This window comes from Sprattus sprattus (genome assembly GCF_963457725.1).
Source record: "Sprattus sprattus genome assembly, chromosome: 4".
Taxonomy (NCBI): domain Eukaryota; kingdom Metazoa; phylum Chordata; class Actinopteri; order Clupeiformes; family Clupeidae; genus Sprattus; species Sprattus sprattus.
The window spans coordinates 42,194,115-42,214,079 of NC_137923.1; the positions used below are offsets into that span (position 1 = coordinate 42,194,115).

General features: G+C 42.7%; 1 protein-coding gene across 1 annotated transcript in view; it reads right to left on the reverse strand.

Moving 5' to 3' along the window:
• col22a1 (collagen, type XXII, alpha 1) overlaps positions 1 to 19,005 on the reverse strand; it is a 65,058-nt gene extending 46,053 nt beyond the window's left edge. The window contains exons 1-6 of the mRNA XM_080837569.1: positions 18,707 to 19,005; positions 15,050 to 15,203; positions 14,023 to 14,589; positions 4,642 to 4,722; positions 621 to 732; positions 5 to 128 (exon numbers count right to left, since the gene is read on the reverse strand). Coding sequence (XP_080693695.1) covers positions 5 to 128; positions 621 to 732; positions 4,642 to 4,722; positions 14,023 to 14,589; positions 15,050 to 15,140 — 975 coding nt within the window. The 5' untranslated portion in view covers positions 15,141 to 15,203; positions 18,707 to 19,005. The remainder of the gene's footprint in view (positions 1 to 4; positions 129 to 620; positions 733 to 4,641; positions 4,723 to 14,022; positions 14,590 to 15,049; positions 15,204 to 18,706) is intronic.
• Between the last annotated feature and the right edge of the window lie 960 nt (positions 19,006 to 19,965).

Consider the following 19,965-nt stretch of genomic DNA (forward strand, 5'->3'; position numbering starts at 1 on the left):
TCACCTGTGGAATCCCATATTTGTCATAGATTTGCCAAAGGTACCAGTCTTCCCTTCTGGAGGTTTTCCTGAATTTAAATGTCGTCACAAAGGCATATTCATCTGGCAAGCCCTGGCCAAACACATCCCTAAGGGAAGAAAGAGAAAAGAGAGAGATGTTATAACTTTCAAAAAAATGGCATTGAACTTGATCACCTTGATCACCTTGATGACCTTGATCTGCCACACGAGACCTGGAGCTTCACGGGGACAATCAAAGATGTGTAAGCCTCATTGCAAAACGACGAGGGAGGGGAATTGAAACACCCATGTAATATACCCTCTAGTCTAACCCTTCTGTCTATTGAAATGGAATTATGGATATAGACCTGCTAAGTGGTGTAAGCTGTACTACATGGCAATACAAAAGCCAGAGAAGAAAGCTTTGTAATAGGCTCAGTATTATTCAAAATAAACTGCAGTAAGTACAAAACATGATATACTTATTATAAGGAAAAAAAACAGCAACAATGCAGTGTGTTGCAAGAACATAATTTTTGTGTCTGAAGTTTTTGTGATTTTACCACTTTGATAGGACTGCTAATGAACCCAACACTTACAAACACGAATGAGGCACTTACTCAGTCTGCTGGACTATAGGCATGGTTCCCAGTCGTACATAAGAACTTTGCCCTGGCTCATCTCTAGTGCCCAAAATGTCATTCACATTAAAGTACTCCATCAGGTCAAATCCTAAGGGAAGGAGATTGAGAGACAGACAAAGAAAGTTTTAAAAGGCATCATTATTACAGTGACTTATTCTTATGTTTTTCCACACCTGACCATTTATGACTTCAAGGATTATATCCATCCATGTTTTGCAGACAATGATGCTGATACATGCAATTGCCACTAGAGGGCATTTCACATTTTCACACTTACGTAAAGACCAGATAATCAGATAGGTAACAAGTCGCCTTTAAATAGAGTAATTACATATTAGCCCATGATAACAACTAGCCTACATGAAGAGTTGTTCTCTAACTGCATAACATGAATCCCCATGTTCGGTTAAGAACAGAGGAGAAGAACGTTATTTGTCTACGTTCCAAAGCTCAGGGACACATGCATGAAAGGAGGCTTACAAGCAAAACATTTGTAAGTGTTTGGTTGTGATGTTCACATTCTTTTGAAGACACACGTCCTAACACTTTTTTTAAGACTTTCCTTTCCCTAACTGATAATGTCACGGATATCTGTCATACTGACTATTTGTGTCGTTTTGATTTACGCACGTGCAAGTTTGCGGTGAGAGAAAAAAAAATCCGAACCGAGCAGGGTGTAGATGCCGCTGAAAGAGGTAAATATGGGTCAGAAAAGGCACACCCTGTCATCACGCACAAGGCTGTACTTATGGGCAGGGATCTGCTGCTTTAAGTCACATTATTACTGAATAAGTGAAAACAGAGATCAACTTTCTCTTCTGTTTCGAGATTATCGGCCCCACTAATTATGTTCATGTTTAGCCGATGTTTCACATCCAGTGCCAGATCAAACTGGAATACACTTCACGCACAGAAGCAGCTGCGTTGGGGGGGGGGGATACACCATATGCAATTATGTCATTGGTAAAAACCGTGTGTGTGTGTGTGTGTGTGTGTGTGTGTGTGTGTGTGTGTGTGTGTGTGTGTGTGTGTGTGTGTGTGTGTGTGACTGAAAGAGCGAGAGAGAGACTGCGTGACTGAGGTATTTCTGGATAAGCCGCCCACCATTTGAGGTGACTTCCAGGGAGCACTCCCACGAGCAACAAACAAGTAACTATGGAGATTCTAGCTGGGCATCGGGCGTTTCCAGTTGAAAATCTGGCAGATGTCCGTAAGGTCGGGTTGTGCGGCTATGTGCACAAACGAGCCGCTCATGGTCCCAGATGGTCGTCATGCTTGTGTCCCTCAATTCCTACTCGGGTTATGGCCAAATATATTATGGATTCTTGCCTATTTTTCCTTTTGTTAAAACGGTAGGCGTTCATCGGCATCTGTTGCTGGGAATGCAATGTCACTTTTCAGAATTTGAAAATGAATGAGTGGCCATTCAACGCGGTGGCATAATTGTGAGATAAGTGGTTAGTAAAAAAGTAGTCTTCCACCATATTAATAACAAAATAGGCTTTAAAAGTGAGCCTGCTGGAAGGGCAGTCATGTAGGCTACTTTCATCAACCTAATCAAGTCTTCAAGCATGTAGCTTTCATAGTGTTCTTCACTTAATTGTCACACAAAAAAACAATCTTTCGCTAGGCCTATATATTACATTGGAAACATTGGGGACAGGGTATCAATCCTGTTATGGATCCAGATTCGGTCACCATTTACCCGCTACGCAAACGCTAACTGTTCCAAGGATTTGGGGAACAGAAGCGCAGGCTGACCTGTAATTTGAATTGGCAGCGGAAAGCATGTAATCATCCCGCCAAAAAGCTTTATCGGGCAACAAACAAATCGACGGGGAACGCCAGATGACTGTCGATGTGGGAAACGCGCTCAGAAAGCACCCTTTAGAGCCAAACGATGGTAACATCTGGTAGCTCTATCAGCCGTAGTGGGGAGTGCAAATTAATAGCACGTTTGAGGAAAATTCCTAGGTCTTGTCACTGAAATGGGTGCCATCCTCATCCTTATCTTCTACAAATTCACACTCGAATCTGACTTAACAGATATTAACCCACTGATTCAGACAAAATACCGAATTCATCAACTTCATGTTACCCTAAGATGTAGTATACAGACAGGGTAATTTGTTTGGGCATTTGCTGAAACTACTAAAAACAACTTTGGATAAAAGTATCTGCCGAAAAAGAATATTATAAATGTAAAAATCTGTGACATTCTGTGAGCTGGCTGTGTACAGGCATAGGTATCAACCACACATTGCTATTAGTAGCTCATCCATACATTTTCCTGCACTTTATCATGAAGACTTCAGAGTTTTATTATGCATTACATGTATATATTTAAAACATGTATTTTCATGGTCAAAATGAAGTTGCAAACTTATAAACATGTAATTTGGACAGTCTGCCAGACAAAGAGAAACAGAAATTAAGTCAGTCAAACTGTTCAAACCATGCAGACATTTGGATTTATCATGTGATCTTAACTTTCCGCTGTCACATGTTGTAGTTTACAGGAGAGGGACGACCACATAATTAGCACTGGCCTGGCTTGGAGAGGATGTGAGGTGCAGTCTAGCGAAGCAATCTCCTTACAAACATCTGCCACACCAGAACACTCCTGTGTGGGATCGTGTATAAACGCCAACCACTTTTGTTTGTGAATCCTCTCTAAACTCTGTTAGGGGTAGACACAAGGCGTCAGTCACGCTCTCTACCACACACAGTCTCTCATTCACCTCAGGAGAGTCTGGTGGCTTTCAACTTCATGCTGTCGTAGTCTGAGGCTTTTTGCAGTCGACTTCACACTTCTAAACACTGTCCTTAAATCCCCCAAGCACCTTGCCAAGAATTTAGTATTCAATCACACATTCACAGCAAGTGAAAACTTTAAAGTGGCCAATCACATTCATACCTTAAGTTGACAGCTGCCATTACAATTATGCTATTCAGTTACTATTTGGTCTACAGGCTCAGAAAGCTCAATTTTTTTCTCTCTCTCTCTCTGTCTGCTTCTTAGATGAAGACCTTGGTTCCAGCGGGGAGACGTCGCTCTCCGTCTGCCTGTTTTTTCTATTAGTGTGATGAATATGTGTGGGAGGTTTCAGACTGGAACCTTGATCCCCAAAGGCTTAAAGACAACATCCTACCTATCTGCCCGAGCACCACTCAACATTTCTGAGCCGAAATAAAGAACTTTTTCCACAGGTGATGCGCAAGCATTTAATGTGGGGAAATGAGCAACTGAGTGATGATAAACCTGCTCATCTTTCTTCAAAACATTACCAAAAGTCTGGGTGACTCTGTCTTACAATCTCATCTGTCACGGTTTCTTACTGTTGCAACATTAAGGGTGTCTCACAACGAGAGTTCTCCTACATGTTCACCTGCAAAATATGCCCACTAAGCTGTGGCTGTTTGTTAGTTTGGAGAAAGGATAGTAGCTCCCAGAGTGTCTTTGAACATTAACATCAGGCCGTGTGAGGTGTAATGGAGGTTTTGTCACTGTCAAGGTGGACATTTACAAGTGATGCATAAACACATACTGGGCCAAGAAGCATGAGCAACTTATGAGCAGCTTACAGTTCTCCATGAATCAGAAAGAAAACACTCTTCTCTTATAGTGGACTTTGCATGGCCATTCTTTCAAGGAAAACTGGAACCTTCTTCGTTTCAATCTGATTAAGGAATTACAATGTTTTTCAAAGTAATTTAGTCACTTCAGTCTGGGGCTTAGGAAAGCAGACAATGATCTTGTCTCCGTGACGAGATCTAAGGCAGAAAATCCTGGATTAAACAGTGTTTCAAATGTCCATTCTCTATCCCAGTGTTAGTCAGGGATTATGAGTAATTCCCCTCTAAGAAGCCAGTGTTCTGAGTCCAAGAAAGCCACTATTCAGACGGCTGAGGAGAGAGGAAGCGTAGGAGTAAGAAAGGGGAGAGGAAAATGTAGGCGGTGTGTGTGTGTGTGTGTGTGTTTGTGCAGTCACATTACCTGGGACCTCCTCAAGGCCTGCACTGGTGGTGTTGGATTTGAACCGGTCTGGCCTAACCTTCATGTTTGGGCACAGAACATCTGTAAGAAGAGTAGACACATACAATGTTATAAAACGAGTTCTGTTTGAAATAAATAGTATATACAAATGAGACAAAGGTTGAGGCTGTTTCATTAGGTAAAAGAGAAGTTGGAACAGTAACATATAGTGAATGATTTCTGAGGCTTATTTTCTTATCAAACGGCCCCATGCACCAGCTGTTGCCATGTCATTTCCTTATGTCTATTGTTCTTTTTTGGGAGGGCATTAGCATGTCATTTTTGTTGTTGTTTGTTATAGTTTAGTTTTTTGTTGTTGAGAAAAACAAAAAATTCTGTCTATGGCTGATCACATAGGTATATATACAGATGCATTACTGCAACAAGGCCCATGGGTATCTTCAGAAGTGTTCCAGAAGCCTCACATACTTTAACTAATGCAACATAACACTTGTGTTACACATATGAATGTTGTTCCAGGGGAACCCCCCCATCCAAACTAAATACAGGTCTAATATTGAAACATGTAGTAAAGCTGAGCCCCTCACTAGCGCCCATCTTGAGTCATCCCCTTTTTCAATAAGGAATGGTTGGCATAACTCATGTCTCAGACACCGGTTGCTCGCAGACAGTGCTGACGTGGCTCCCGGCTCCGGCTGACTGGCTGGAGAGATGACAGTTGTGGGGCAGCAGCCGTGGCGGTGACAGTTTTAGACTCACATACGCCTTTATTTCAAAGGCGCGGCTCCTTAGAGTGATCCTGGTGGTGACAGTGGGAAAGGTAACACCAGAAGCATCGTCGGCTTACGGTAACCCCAGCACTCAGACAGAGACTCTGGAGTGAGCAGGGGTAGCAGGGGGTAGGTGGAGCTCTATTTGTGGGGCTTTCCTGCCCCAGTGCGAATGTCAACCGGGGTGGGGTGGGATACTGTAGCAGTGATGGAAAGTTGTTCCATGAGGCAGAAAGGCTGAGAGGCAGCCATTCCAGGTATGGGCTCTTGAGAGTGGCCCGCTTGTTGCTGGATGAGCTGAATGTGGAAACCAACCCTCCCCAAAGACATCTGTGTTTGGGAGGAAATGTTTTGTCTTTCTTGGACAGTTGGTGGGAGCCAGGAGGACTGCTTGCTTCCTCTGGCTCACCCCACTGAAGAAAGACTTAGTTGATACATTGATGCTGGCCACTTAGTCACTGAATGGGAGTTAACCCCTGTTACCAGGTCTGGTTTTAGACACGGCCTGTCCTTGTCTTGACTGTTGACAAGTACAGTATTAATTGCAAGGAGTAAACAGTTGGCACTGAGCTCTCTGCATGGTCTTATTTTTCAGTTGGTGTTTATTTACAGAGCATATTCACTTATCAGCGCTGGACGTCAATGAGCTATGGTTGGATTACTTTTCGGGTCCACTGGCCTCGTGGCTAAGGAAAACATGGCATAGCAGATTATTTTTAGTGTGTTCATGGCCACTCAATGACCCACTTTAGGAAGCCCCACCCAGTAAACTGTGTTCTTATGCTGGCCATTATTTTCTCTAACTATTAATTTGAGAGGAGTATGAGGTCATTAACTCCACCTTTCTATTCATCTTATATACGGATCATAGCATAGCCTTTATACAGATCCTAGCATAGCCTTTATACAGATCCTAACATAGCCTTTACACAGATCCATACCACAGTCTTTCTCCACAGATCAAAGCACAGTCTTTCTTTACAGATCAAAGCACAGTCTTTCTTTACAGATCATAGCACAGTCTTTCTCTACAGATAATAGCGTAGACCTTTCAACAGATCATAGCATAGTCTTTCATAGTAAAGCAAGACCCCAAAGGGACAGCGTTATGGTCGCTCTCACTTGTGTGCATGTGTCTGTGGTGTCTGTGTGTATTTGCATACAAAGTGGGCAGACGCCCAAAACCCTTACCACTGATCGCGTCCCTGACAATCATGTTCAATCAGACCCTGTAATTTTCTTTAATCACAGCTATAAAAAGCACTTTGTCATGTTTAAAGAGGCTTTAAGTTTACCATGAGCTCAACCCTTTTTTCTTTTTTACGGCAGTGTGTCACTCTCCTCTTCGCTCTCACTTTCTGTCTCTCTCTCTCTCTCTCTCTCTGAACAGACCGTCTACCTCAGACTGGCATAAATTAACCTCTTAGTTGGCTTTAGGCCCTTGGGAAAATCCAGGTGACCTGTTAATTCCCAGAAAACCTGTTTCTACATGCAGTCCGACTGATGACCTTTACCATGAAGAAACTGCAGCACCAGATCCCCATTCCTCCTCTTAATGACATCTACCCTGGGGAGTACCCCAAGTGTCCTGCACTGGTAAGAATACATTCTTTGTGTTCATGCTCGACTTCCTTTTCAAATAATAGAAAGGTGCCTTCCTCCAATCCGTTCCCATGTAACCCTTTTAACAAACACAAAAGTAATCCCAGCAACTTGTGGTCAGAGTTTAAGTCCCAACAAGGCACAAAGTATGGGTGTAGAGTGACATCTGTCCTCAACGGTGCCCATTCTTTAGGGATTTGTGAGGTAGCCCTCAAATAGCTTACTGTACGTCATTGTTTTAAAAATGGTGGCAGAAGACATTCCTTGGGGGGGGGACCAAAGACAGAGCTACTTCCTGTGCCTCTGGCCCGAACGCTATCATTTCATGACCAGACTCAGAGTTAAAATGGAGGCTTCATGGATCATATTCTTCCTTCATGCCTCTGAGTGGCACACCTACTGAAATTACCCCCTTTGCTAAACTTTTACACTCAAGTCTAACAAAACATATATATTTATAAAGAAATACATGTCTAATCTTTCATTTATAGTACTGTACATACATACATACATACATGCATACATGCATACATACATACATACATACATACATACATACATACATGCATACATGCATACATACATACACACATACACACATACACACATACACACATACATACATACATACATACATACATACATACAGGGTGCGATTTGCCGGGGGGGGTGGGGGGGATTTACCCCCCCTCTGGTTTTTACATCCCCACCTCAGCTGGATGAATTTCATACATGGGGGGGATAACCCTCAATTATTAAAAAAACTATGAAAAAACAGACAGGTTGTGACAGCGTTTTCTTACACTTGCTTACATCGCTGGCACTAACGTTCACCTTACCCGAACTCTCTGCATTCTCAGAATTCGCTGGCTTTGCTAATTTCCGTGTATAGGCTACTGTACAATGAATATGAAAATATTTGTTCACTGAATTAGCGAGTTCTGTCCAAAACAGTTGCGTTTCAGTTTCAAAGTTTCAGTTTCGGTTTCAGTATTTCAACGTGAATGAGAGGGAGCACAATAACTGAGCGTCAGCTATCATAGACATATATGATGCATGTATATGAAGAGAATTAGGCCTATGTATTGCTTGTTTTTTTTTTCATGATACAAAAAAAAAAAAAACATCCCCCCCCCTCTGGTTTTTGGACAAATCGCACCCTGCATACATACATACATACATACATACATACATACATACATACATACATACATACATACACACACACATACACACATACATCAGTGACGTGCGGTGAAGTCTGTACGATGGTAGGCACTGAGTTATGAAAGCCAGATTACTTTATTGTTTGGGCTAATAGGCTACGTCACAACAGTAGGTACAAGTGCGGCACACAGGCACAGTCGATCGATATATTTAAAAAAAAAAATCCAATCACGATAACATATCGTGTGGCCTACTACTCTCAGTCTCGCACACGCACGCACACACCAGTTAATGTCCATCATCAGAATGCAACCATCTTTATCCTAAATTATTGCATAGCGGCCAATTATGTATGTCAGTCAGCAGCAATGAGAACACACACTGCTCAATTGAATATGAAAGCAAATGGCTTGCAGTCGGCATTAATTCAACCTCACACTTATCATTTCAAAATTAAGCTCAAAATAGTTTCTAACTCACCTGACTAGCACAGCCACAATGCCAATCTTTTTAGTCATACCAGTCCGTTTGAAAGTTCATTTAGTGTTGGACTAGGCCTCCCTCTTGCCAGTTACTCCTTTTTTCTATTAAAGTCGAGTTTAGAGAAATGTCTAAGTTCCACAATATCGGTAGATACCGCTGTTGTCATTTTTACTTTGATTTTCGCGGGGATTACGCTTAGCTGGTGTAATGACGTCAGCTGCGCAAATGTCCAGTAATATCTCGATTTTAATTGGTCCATGTTTGATACGTAACGTAGATGATTACTGGCATAACATATTTACGTGCAAAGGCACAGGACAGTTGTGCCTTTCGACGTACATATTAAAGAATACAGAATCGAAGTGCGCATGCGTGACATTACTTTTTCGTTGCAGTTCAAAATGAATGGACGGTAAAGGCACTGCTTATTCTACCGGTTTTTTGTATTTGTTTATGCGTAACTGATACAATTGTCATCGTAACGTCTAAACAATTGGAATAACGTATGTATTGCATATATAAAACACAAGAATACTCGGTACAAATACAAATACAAGTTTATTAAATACAATTATTTAATAAACATTTTTACGTTTGAATTTTGTCAGGGTAGGCAGTGCCTACCTTGCCTACCCTGACTGCACGTCACTGACATATATACATACACACTAGGGATGCACGATAATATCGGCAAGACATCGGTATCGGCAGATATCGGCTTCAAAACTTAATTATCGGTATCTGCAGATATGAAAAATTTCTGCTGATATACCTTGCCGATAAGGTGATGTGTAAATTATGCGCACGCGAAGCAAATTTTTATGAGCGTCGGCTGTGTTGCAGTAGCCTTCTTCACAGTATCAGAGGATGATGACAAAATGCCTATTTGTCAGAAAACTTTTCAGGAGAAGGAGGAGGAGATGCAGCTTGGCCATAACGTAGGTTGCATGCATAGATGCAGACTACCTGCGTGCCACGCTTTACAACATTACCTGTCGCGCTAATAGACGTTAATAAGTTACGGTGTTAGCTAGACAACACTAGCTTGCTAGCTTGCATGCTACGTGACACCAGAGAAGTTGATTATACCTCCTTTCACGGGATGTGAAACGTTATGTCACAAGCCCACGCTATCTGTACACGGCTCACTTTTGCATTTATGGAATTTATACAGCTAACTTGGCAATAATGTTACATAGATTAGTCTAGAAATCCTAGAAGGGACGTTATTAAATTGTAAATCAGTTAACCAAGGTTTGCTTGCAAAGTTAGCCAAGCATGCTACGTGACACCAGAGAAGTTAATGATGCCTCATTTGATGCGATGTGAAAAGTTATGTCACGAGCCCACGCTATCTGTACATGGCTTACTTTTCCATATATGGAATTTATACAGCTAACTTGGCAATAGTTTAGTCTAGAAATCCTAGAAGAAACGTTATTAAACTGTAAGTCAGTTAACCAACGTTAGCTTGCCAAGTAAGCCAAGCTGCATTTCCAGAGTGTAGTTGTTCAAGTTCAAATCCTAGAAGGGACGTTATTAAACTGTAAGTCAGTTAACCAACGTTAGCTTGCCAAGTAAGCCAAGCTGCATTTCCAGAGTGTAGTTGTTCAAGTTCAAGGAGGTAGGCTACTGTTCAAGTATGAAAATTGTGACGTGAAAATATAAATAAATCTGTCATATTTTAAACCATTTCAGTTTCATGAGTGAATGTCTATTTCTAAAATGATACAAATCAAGTCTGTAATGTCCTGTATTTACAACAATACCCTAGCATAATAACAAATTAATTCTAGTACAGGAGAGACTTTTCAATAATTAAAAAGCTGAGGTGTATATATCGGTATCGGCAATCGGCCAAAATGAGTTTGTAAATATCGGCATATCGGATATCGGATAAAATTCAATATCGTGCATCCCTAATACACACATACATACATAGCCTACTAAGCTATTGCTAAGCCTGAACCTGTTCTCATCGCAAGCCTTTGTCTATGCATAAAGTGCAGAGTTCCCACCAGCCTATAGAAATCTGGAAAAGGCGGTGAAGTCATGCTCTCCAGGCCTGATGTCATCGACTACCGTAAAATGTGTCAAGGTTTTAGAGAGATTATGTTTATGTTTTCAGTGATGACAGAGGTTTTTTTCATTATTATATTATATGAATTGCGTTTTTACTAATGTTTGTGACAGGCCATGATCTTATCCACAAGGCCTAAATAGGTTTTGTTGTATATTTTTCATTTGGCAAGGTATGAGAAAAAACTGAAAGTCACCATGTTTGTTTGTCACAGCTCCATTTAAAAAAAATCCAGACCTCGCCATTCACAAAAGCATAACAGACACATCCTGCAGCCATTGTCACTCTCATTAATTAAGACTGTGTGTTCACTCTGACCTGTCTATACATCCCTACTGCTCTACTGTGCCACAGTGCACCAGCAACAGTGCATCTTAACCGCAGGCCTTCTATAAACAATGTCATTGCATTGTCTGTTGGTCTCACTTGTCATCTGCTTGCAAAACCATTATCATCATCAAAGGCTCTCTGTCTGTTGGCTGTGCATTTAAAATAATGTTATTACAATATGGCTGTGCTTGACTGTTGAAGAGGAATGTGTTTGTGTGTGTATACGTGTGTGTTTGGTGTGTGTGTGTGTGTGTGTGTGTGTGTGTGTGTGTGTGGGGGTGTGTGTGTTTGGTGTGTGTGTGGGGGGGGGGGGGGGGGGTGTGTGTATGTGTGTGTGTTTGTGTGTGTGTGTGTGTGTGTGTGTGTGTGTGTGTGTGTGTGTGTGTGTGTGTGTGTGTGTGTGTGTGTGTGTGTGTGTGTGTGTCTATGTGGTGAGGTTGGCTGGAGAGACCAGGGGAAAGCCACTAATAGAAGGCATCCTCTCGGATGCCCCAAAAGAGGGGAGTAGTAACCAAAAACAGATTTTGGGTTGGGATCAGGAAACCTGCCTCAGAAGCTAAAGAAAACAGGCTGGGGGCTTCAGACAAGCCCCAGGACTATTACCCTGCAGCTGGTGTCAAATTTAGAGACGCATTGGAGTTGGTTAAAGACCATTTAGGCTTTGTGGTCACGGTGGGAGTAGAGAGGTGTTTTCAGTTGTGAGAGAGTTGGATATGCGCTGTTTAATTTAAAACACAGTCCCATGTCAAAATGTGCTTCAACACTGCCATATTTGTGGCCTCTTTGTCATGTCAAATCTTCTTTGTAAAGTAAAGACTGATCTTGTCATGACCAGATTAGATAGATGCTGGCTAAACGCTACAGAGCTAAAGTCTGATTCTGGGACTAATCTGTTGCTGATCTCTCCGGGAGTCAGCCCACATCAGGGCCTTATCCGGGCCTAATCTGAGCCAGATGCAGCCCAGATGTGGGCCACACTCAGCTGCTATCTGCGTACCTCCCAGGGTCATTGAGGGTCATCTGAATGCTACAAGGGTTTAAACTTTAGTGCACCTACTCTGGGGTCTCACCGGCGTGATTTATGACGACATCTCGTTGGCTTTTTGATCTGGGCGCATTTAAAAAACTGTTGATTAAAGACTGCGCCCGTGCCTCCTTAGGAAAGCTGAACTCTACTGCAGCGTGCACATGAAACATTAGAGCTGTAATTTTTGGTGGAAAAAATAACTTGAAGCGTGTGGTCAGTGCGTTTGGGCCTGACCATGGTTATTCTTGGACGTATGGAATATTGAATTCTTAGAGTTTGGATCATGGAAAACAAACAAAAAAGGACATTGGAACACAGATTAGACAATAAAACAAACAAAAACTGCTGTACATTTTGTTATCAGCTCTAGGAGGTGCTGAGAACATGTTCTGTTTTGTCCTTTGATCTCTTTCCAGTATGAGTAAATCAGCTGCTATGATTTATGCATGGACACCTAAACTTAGGAATCTGGAATGGACAAAGGGCAGGTTCAGATTCAGGGTCAAGGGTGTGTGGCTACATGTGCTTTCTGCATGTGCTTTGTGTGTGCTTTGTGTGAGTGTGTGTGTGCTTTCTGTGAGTGAGTGTGTGTGTGTTTGTGTGTGTGTGTGTGTGTGCGTGTGTTTGTCTGTGTGTGTGTGTGTGTGTGTGTGTGTGTGTGTGTGTGTTTTAGTTCATTTAAGTGTTAGCGGGGAGGACGTGTGATGAATGTGCATTCTCTCTCTGCTATCTCTGAGTGTACCCCACTGTAATAGTATCTAGTGTAAACAGAGGATAGACTACACAGGGTTTGGGTCTGGGACAGACGGCTAAGTCTGTCTCGAGTGGGCATTAGTTCATTTGAAACCAAGGTGGCTTTCAGCTGTTGTTTTAACTCTGGGCTTGAATACCCTTGTTTCCGTGTGGGCACAAGGTATCACTATCAGGTATTCACTAACTAAATTTAGGGTGGTGCATGACATTGCAAAGCATGTTTTTCACTCATACTTAATACACACACATCAACACAATCCAGCATCATTTTTTCAAGCAACATACAGGCCGCACATGAACTTCATCTATCTCCAAATCTGTATTCACAGATATTTAATAAAGGCTTTTTGTGATAGACTCTGTAGCATTCACACACATACAAACACACACACACACACACACACACACACACACACACACACACACACACATACACTGAGTGTGATTTTACACATTCTAGTGTTTGCTTCTGGCTGGAAGGCAACGATCTGGAAAAGTAGTTGATGTAAGGGGGTGAGTCTAAGCCTTTCCTCTCCTCCTCACCTCTCAACCGAGAACTCATTGGAGCAAGAAACCACAAAAATGTCCTGGTCACCCAAGTTTCCTTTACAGGCCAAAATGTGTGGGGGTGCAGGCAGCCTACGCTCACACATCCACTGCTATTGGGATGGGCTCAAGGGCGGGGGTAGTGTGGGCTGCAGGGGCAGCTGGGAAGGGCTGTAAGTATTGTAACAGAGCCTCTGTAAGGGGCAAAAGCTTATTCAGGAGCGAGGCGTGGGAGCAGTGACTGGTGCCGGTTTAAACCTCATCAGCATACATTCTGTTGACGGGTCTGACAAGTGTCTGTGGTGTGGTCTGGACACACAGGAAGTGGAAGTCAACTCAGCTGTGGGTGAACAGTGTGTGGGTATAATGTGAGAACTTTTACACCACTTTTCTAGTCTATCTCTATTTATAGGTGAATGCACTGCACAGCAGAGGTGTGTTGTGATGGCTTTGTCCCAGAAACACAAAGCTAGTTGCTACATTACGTACTGCTTCTATTTCCACAACTCAATGCAAAATGCATTTGTTATCTTTGACCACTTTAACACCTGATAAATACACGTGTTTCCATTATTGTGTGACTTCACCCTGAATGCATGTGTGGCCAGAGCTGTGTTACTCACTTTCACAGAGGCTCTTCCTCAGTCGGCCCCTGATCGTGTCGATGGCGTTAAAGTCCGCCACCTGGAACAGGTGCGCGTTCTTGGGCTCGGCAGCGATCTCCTCCAGCTCCACCTTGAGTGCCTCTCCGATGCCCACGGCGAACATTCTGATGCCAGCCTTACTGGCCTCTTTGGACGGCTCCAGCACGTAATCCTGACTCCGGCCATCCGTAAGCAAGATGGCCACCCTCTTGGTGTCCCTGGACAAAGGCCGGGCCCCCGCACTCTCTGTGAAGATGTTTTTAGTGGTATAACTGATGGCCTCCCCGGTCATGGTGTTTCCTCCCCGGTAGACAATGTTCCGAGCGGCATGCTTGACCTCATCCATGGTACGATACCGGTCCAGCTTGAACTCGATGACGGGGCGGTCACTGTAGCGCACCACGGCCACGCGGGTCTTGTCGGGAGCCACGTCAAAGGAGTCCACCAGGTTGGAAACCCACCGGCGGATCTTCTCAAAGTTTTCCTTCCCCACACTGGAGGACGTGTCCAAGATGAAGGCCAGGTCGTATTGGACATTTTTACATCCTGATAGAAAGAAGGACAATTAAGATGATAGAAGAACTATAAAAATCACACTTAAGGCACACTTTGGACATATATATATTTCCAAACCTGAAACAGCTTAACTGACAACTTAAAAGCAGATAGCTCAACTGAATGGAGATGGCAACGAAATCACCTCATGGGACACAATAATGTAAAAGTTAGTATAGAGCCACTGCTCTGTAAAGACAGGTGTAATACTTTTAATACTAAACATTTTCCCTTTGTAAATGTTGTCACCCACTCTCCGTGCTAAACTAACAGCACTACTGGATGTAACATCTTGGTATATCACATAAACAAATGCTTTTTATGTGCAGGATAATGCACCTCAAACAATACCTACACTTCAATGAGTATGTACATTGTAACACTTCTAAGTGTAAATATTGTTTGAGGTTCCATCTTCATGTCATGTGTTCCCTTAGAGTAATGACCGTACCTGCCCTCTGGGCACTGACTCTCTCTCCTGATAGAGTCAGGATGAGGATGGTGAGCAACAGAGAGATCCTAAATCCACAACGGATCTCCATAATGCAGTCTGTTCTCTCTCGCTTTCCTTTATGCTACAGTGAGATGATCATCCAGCCCCTAACCTGTAGAAAGAGAGGTGTAAGGTTAACATGCTGCATGGTTTTGTGCTACATTTAGTCCAGAAACAGAGCATATACCGTATGTTATTTAAACTTCACACTGATTTTTCTCTATCTAATTTAGAAGGTTTCAGTTGTCTTTGGCTTTGGGTTTCCAGTGCTGTTAATGTGCAATTCAAAGTCATCAGCTAAAAAGTGAAGTTGAAACTGACTCCAGCTCTAAATAAATCCTCTATGCATGCAAAATATCCATTTATACTAGATTGATGTGTGCAAGTGAGTTTGCTATCTGATTGGACATGGCTCTTGCGGGAAAAGAGAATGGAATGTGCAGTTGGCACCTCCAGGTCACTTTCTGAGACTGCCTCAGCTCAGAGAGGGGAGCCAAAAGCTGTGGGAACGACTCCTCAGGGTGTGAAAAGGAATACCAGAGTAACCAATCACCCACTGGTACCAGGAAGAACAAAGAACAGGTGTCCAATAATACAATTTTACCACGGACCTGAAACTAGCTACAGTATACAAAAATGCACTTGTTGGATGCACTGAAGATACTATGGAAGACTGACAGTATAAGCCTGTGGCAGACATGAACATTAAAAGTTAAACCACTGTTGGTCCAGTCTCTTCTCAGCAAAGCTGAGCTAACTTTGGCTAGCCGTTGTCAGCCCAGCAGCAATAAGAAACCCATGTTTCTCTTTCCCTGGACAGGAGATAAAGTGCCCCCATACATACTCTGTCATCACAGGGCTTAGAATGGCTATCTGGGGAAAGATAGAATTATGGTATACGGAGGCATGATGATGTGGCAATTTCCGTTTTCTCTGTCCCTCTCTCTCTCTCACTCTCTCTGTCTTTCTCTCTCTCTCTCTCTCTGTCTCTCCCTTGTCAGTCTTCAGCCATGTCTATTTTAAACCTCCAGTAATCATACTTCATGCCACGCTTAGCAGTGATAACATAATGTTTGACTTTAAACATGGTCATTACTTCAAAGGAGCTCACTGGTCAAGCGCCTCACAGCAGCGAACCTCCAGTGCATGGGGGGAAATGTCAGGGTTTCAAAGCTAAATCAAGAAACACTACGCTGAATCAGCAGCTGAGTGGATCACAGCAACGTGACTCAATTACAGCTTCATTTTTCGGTGAACTCATTTCACCTTTGGCAAAGTGCACCACACACTTCTTTCCCTCTAGAATGGGAAGAGACGGGCCCTGTGAATGCCTCTACCCACTTGGGACGTCAGACGCAGCCACAAGACAGTTCCCCATTACAGGCCTCTTTGCAGTACCTCATAAACCATGTACCTGCTGTGTTTGCTCATGTTAGCTCGTGTTTATAAAGATTATTTAGCTCTCAAAGACAACTTGATATGATTTTTAATGTGTGGCTTATTCAATCACCTTTACATTTTTTCATGTTATAGATCCTTATTATAGTGAACTTATAAATAATAATTTGGGTCTATAAGAATCTGCTTTTTGTATTTGTTCATATTGTTTTTTTGTATCTCAAAAAATGCTCAAATCTTTTATTCAATCACAGTAATTCCAAGAGTAAAAAACTAATTAATACAAGACATTACACCCTATCTATTCATTCACCCAAAATTACTTTGGGAGCCACATCTTTAAGATGCCCCAAAGCCAATGTACAACAAAGCTTAACACAGCACATCCATGTATGGTGACCTCACAAAGAGTGTGTCTTTGAGCTTTCTATTTTTACAGAGCATAAATTGTTTTTAAGAGCCCATAAAATGGAAGCCTTAGAGGAGCCCTCAGACTCCTCTATGTTAAGAGTACAGCTGCACTTGTTTAGTATTAAAGAAACAATTTTGTTTCATATTCACTTTATGGGCCAGAGAGCTCTCTGTCATTGGCGACCAGATGTTAGACCATGTTTGATGGACCCTTTCAAAAATAATAAAAAAACATTTACACAATCTCTGAAGCAGTGAGATATTATTAGATTGCAGATTTCATTCACTGCCCTAAAAGGAAGGATATATCTGTATTAACTGTATAACTGTATAACTGTATAACTGTATTAACTGTATAACTGTATTATATGAAAATATATTACATGATAACTCTTAATAAAACCACAATCAGTAGCTCAGAACTCTTAATAAAGCCACAATCAGGTTTCCCTCTCACAGTAGCTCCTGTGCTAATTGACAAATGGAAAAAATAGGGAATCCACATGTGGACACGTCTAAGGCAGTTATGCACTGTATAAAGTCATATCCCTTCAGTTTATTACTTCTGAAATGACCTCATTGATGAAGCAAAGATTAAACTTGCTAAATCCATGCAGTGCCTGTCTAATAGAGTTTGTACAACTTTAAATATTGTAATTTCAGATGACCAACGCCATGTAATAGAGTTTGTTTAAAGGAGAGAAGGCAGTGATTAAAGAGTTTATAGTTAATAATACAGTATGTTGGTCACGTGGTGTGTTTGAGGTCACTGGGCCACACAGATTTGTAATGACCTCATAGGCCCTCGTGTCCCCACACACACACTTTGGAGTTTATGTCTGAGGTCATTTTTTTAAAACACTTTACAGTACAGTTTTGCCTAATGTTATCACTAAGTCTTATAAATAAAACAGAGTATCACTGCTTTTATTCAATTCCCTTTCACCTTGAGACAAATTCCTTCCTTGTAGTAGTAGAAGTGAACCTGTTATGCCAAAAAGGAAAAGGGATTTCAACCCTCCTCTCTGTTTCCAGCTTTAGCTAATATTCTGTTCAAAATATAGTATAGAGGTCTGGTTTTAGCCAGTGCAATTTCATGGAAACATACTGAGCCAAAGAAAGCAATTTATACTTAGCAACTACCCAGCCCAAAAGTCACCACCCACACACACCTTTAAATTTAGCATTACTCTGTGCAACATGGTGTGGATTCAACTGTGCTCTTAGACAACCACATAGGTAAGAGTGGACACACACACATACACACAAACGGATCCACCTACATACACACACACACACACTCACAGACACACACTCACAGACACACACACACATATGCATGCACCTACACACACAGTCACAGCCACATGCATGCACCTATACACACACACACACACACACACAAACTTGACACAGTCAGCAGCTGCTGTGATCTGAAACCCGGATGTCTTCACTCACACAGCAGGGTTGTAACCCCCAGCCCAATCTCTAACTCCTGCCTGAAATGACAGACCTGGGACTAGCAAAGCCAATGTCTATTCCAGGTCCCCCTCTCCCTTCCTGCTCTATCATTCCACATGCACATCATCCAGCAAAGGCATAAACCAGCCATTTAACATCCAACATTTAGCTACAAAAAACAACACAAATATGTAAACAGATAAACTTACTAACAAACAAACAATGACACACATATGTATGGGGACATCAGTTCACCTTGTGTATAAAAAAGCCTGGTCTAAATCAAGACATCTGCTTCCATTACAGATGTGATTAAGTCATGAATGGACTCAAATGCATCCTTACCTGGGTCACCTCTCACCAGCCTCCCCTGGAAATCTTTTGTGTTTAGATCCAAGATCCCAGTACCAGACGCCCACACACTCGAACACTGACACACACACGCTCACTCCCTCTGCCACACTCTCTCTCACACACACACGCACACACGCACACACTCACAAAACCCAAGTCCAATGTGAGAGCAGCATCCTGTTTGGCTCAATGGTACCTCCAAGGTTCCTCTGTTTACTGATGAATTAAAAAATACGGGAAAGAAAAAAAAGAGGAACCACACGCGGATGAAATAATCCCAGAGTCCTAGAGGTGGCAGCCCAGTGTATGGAGGTGGCGTGGAGTGGAGTGGAGTAAAGAAAGAGCAAGGCTTCGCTCCAGGCTTCTGTGGGAGGGGGGAGGAGGGCAATGGGGGGGAAAAGTGTAAGGTTTCACTGGTGACAAGGTGCATGAGCTGGGCTGGGCTGGCCTGGGCTGGGCTGGGCTGGGTTGGACTGTTCTTCCCTCTGTCTCTTTCTGTCTCTCTGTCTCTCTCTCTTTCTCTCTCTCTCACTCTCTCTCTGTTTTATATATATTCAGACACTCACACGCATGGAACAATTCATATGCATCGAAGACACACACATATACACACAACCACTCATTTGCATACACACAATCTCTCTTTCTCTCTCTGTCAGACACACACACACAAACACAGTATAGAACGTTTGAGAGTGCTGGCCAATTATAGAGCGTGTTTGTGGTTATTTTTGTCTCTTTTCTTCCTCCTCTCCTCGGGCGTTTATGGCTGCGTCCTTGTGAGTGTGCAGCGCTTAAAGATAGGCTGAGATGCCGCAAGGCCTCCCCACCCACCCGCCCGCCCGCCTGCCCTCGCCACTGGGATCGGCCACAGAGGAGACGCCCTGGAGTTACTGGAGCAGGGTGGGCCACGCACAGGGGCTAGAGGGGCACAGTATGAAAGCACCCACACACACACACCCACACACACACACACACCCACACACACACACACACACACACACACACACACACACACACACACACACACACACACACACACACACACACGTACACACACAATAACAAACAATAGTCAGGCAGTAGGCATGCACACACACGTAAGCTCTGATATGCTATAGAGTGAACCACATGGACACATCTGGAAAGACAGACAGATACATGCAGGCACACATGTGCAAACACCACATTCTCAGACATTCTCTCCACCATTTGCTAATTATCTCTTATGTAGCCACACATAAATTTAG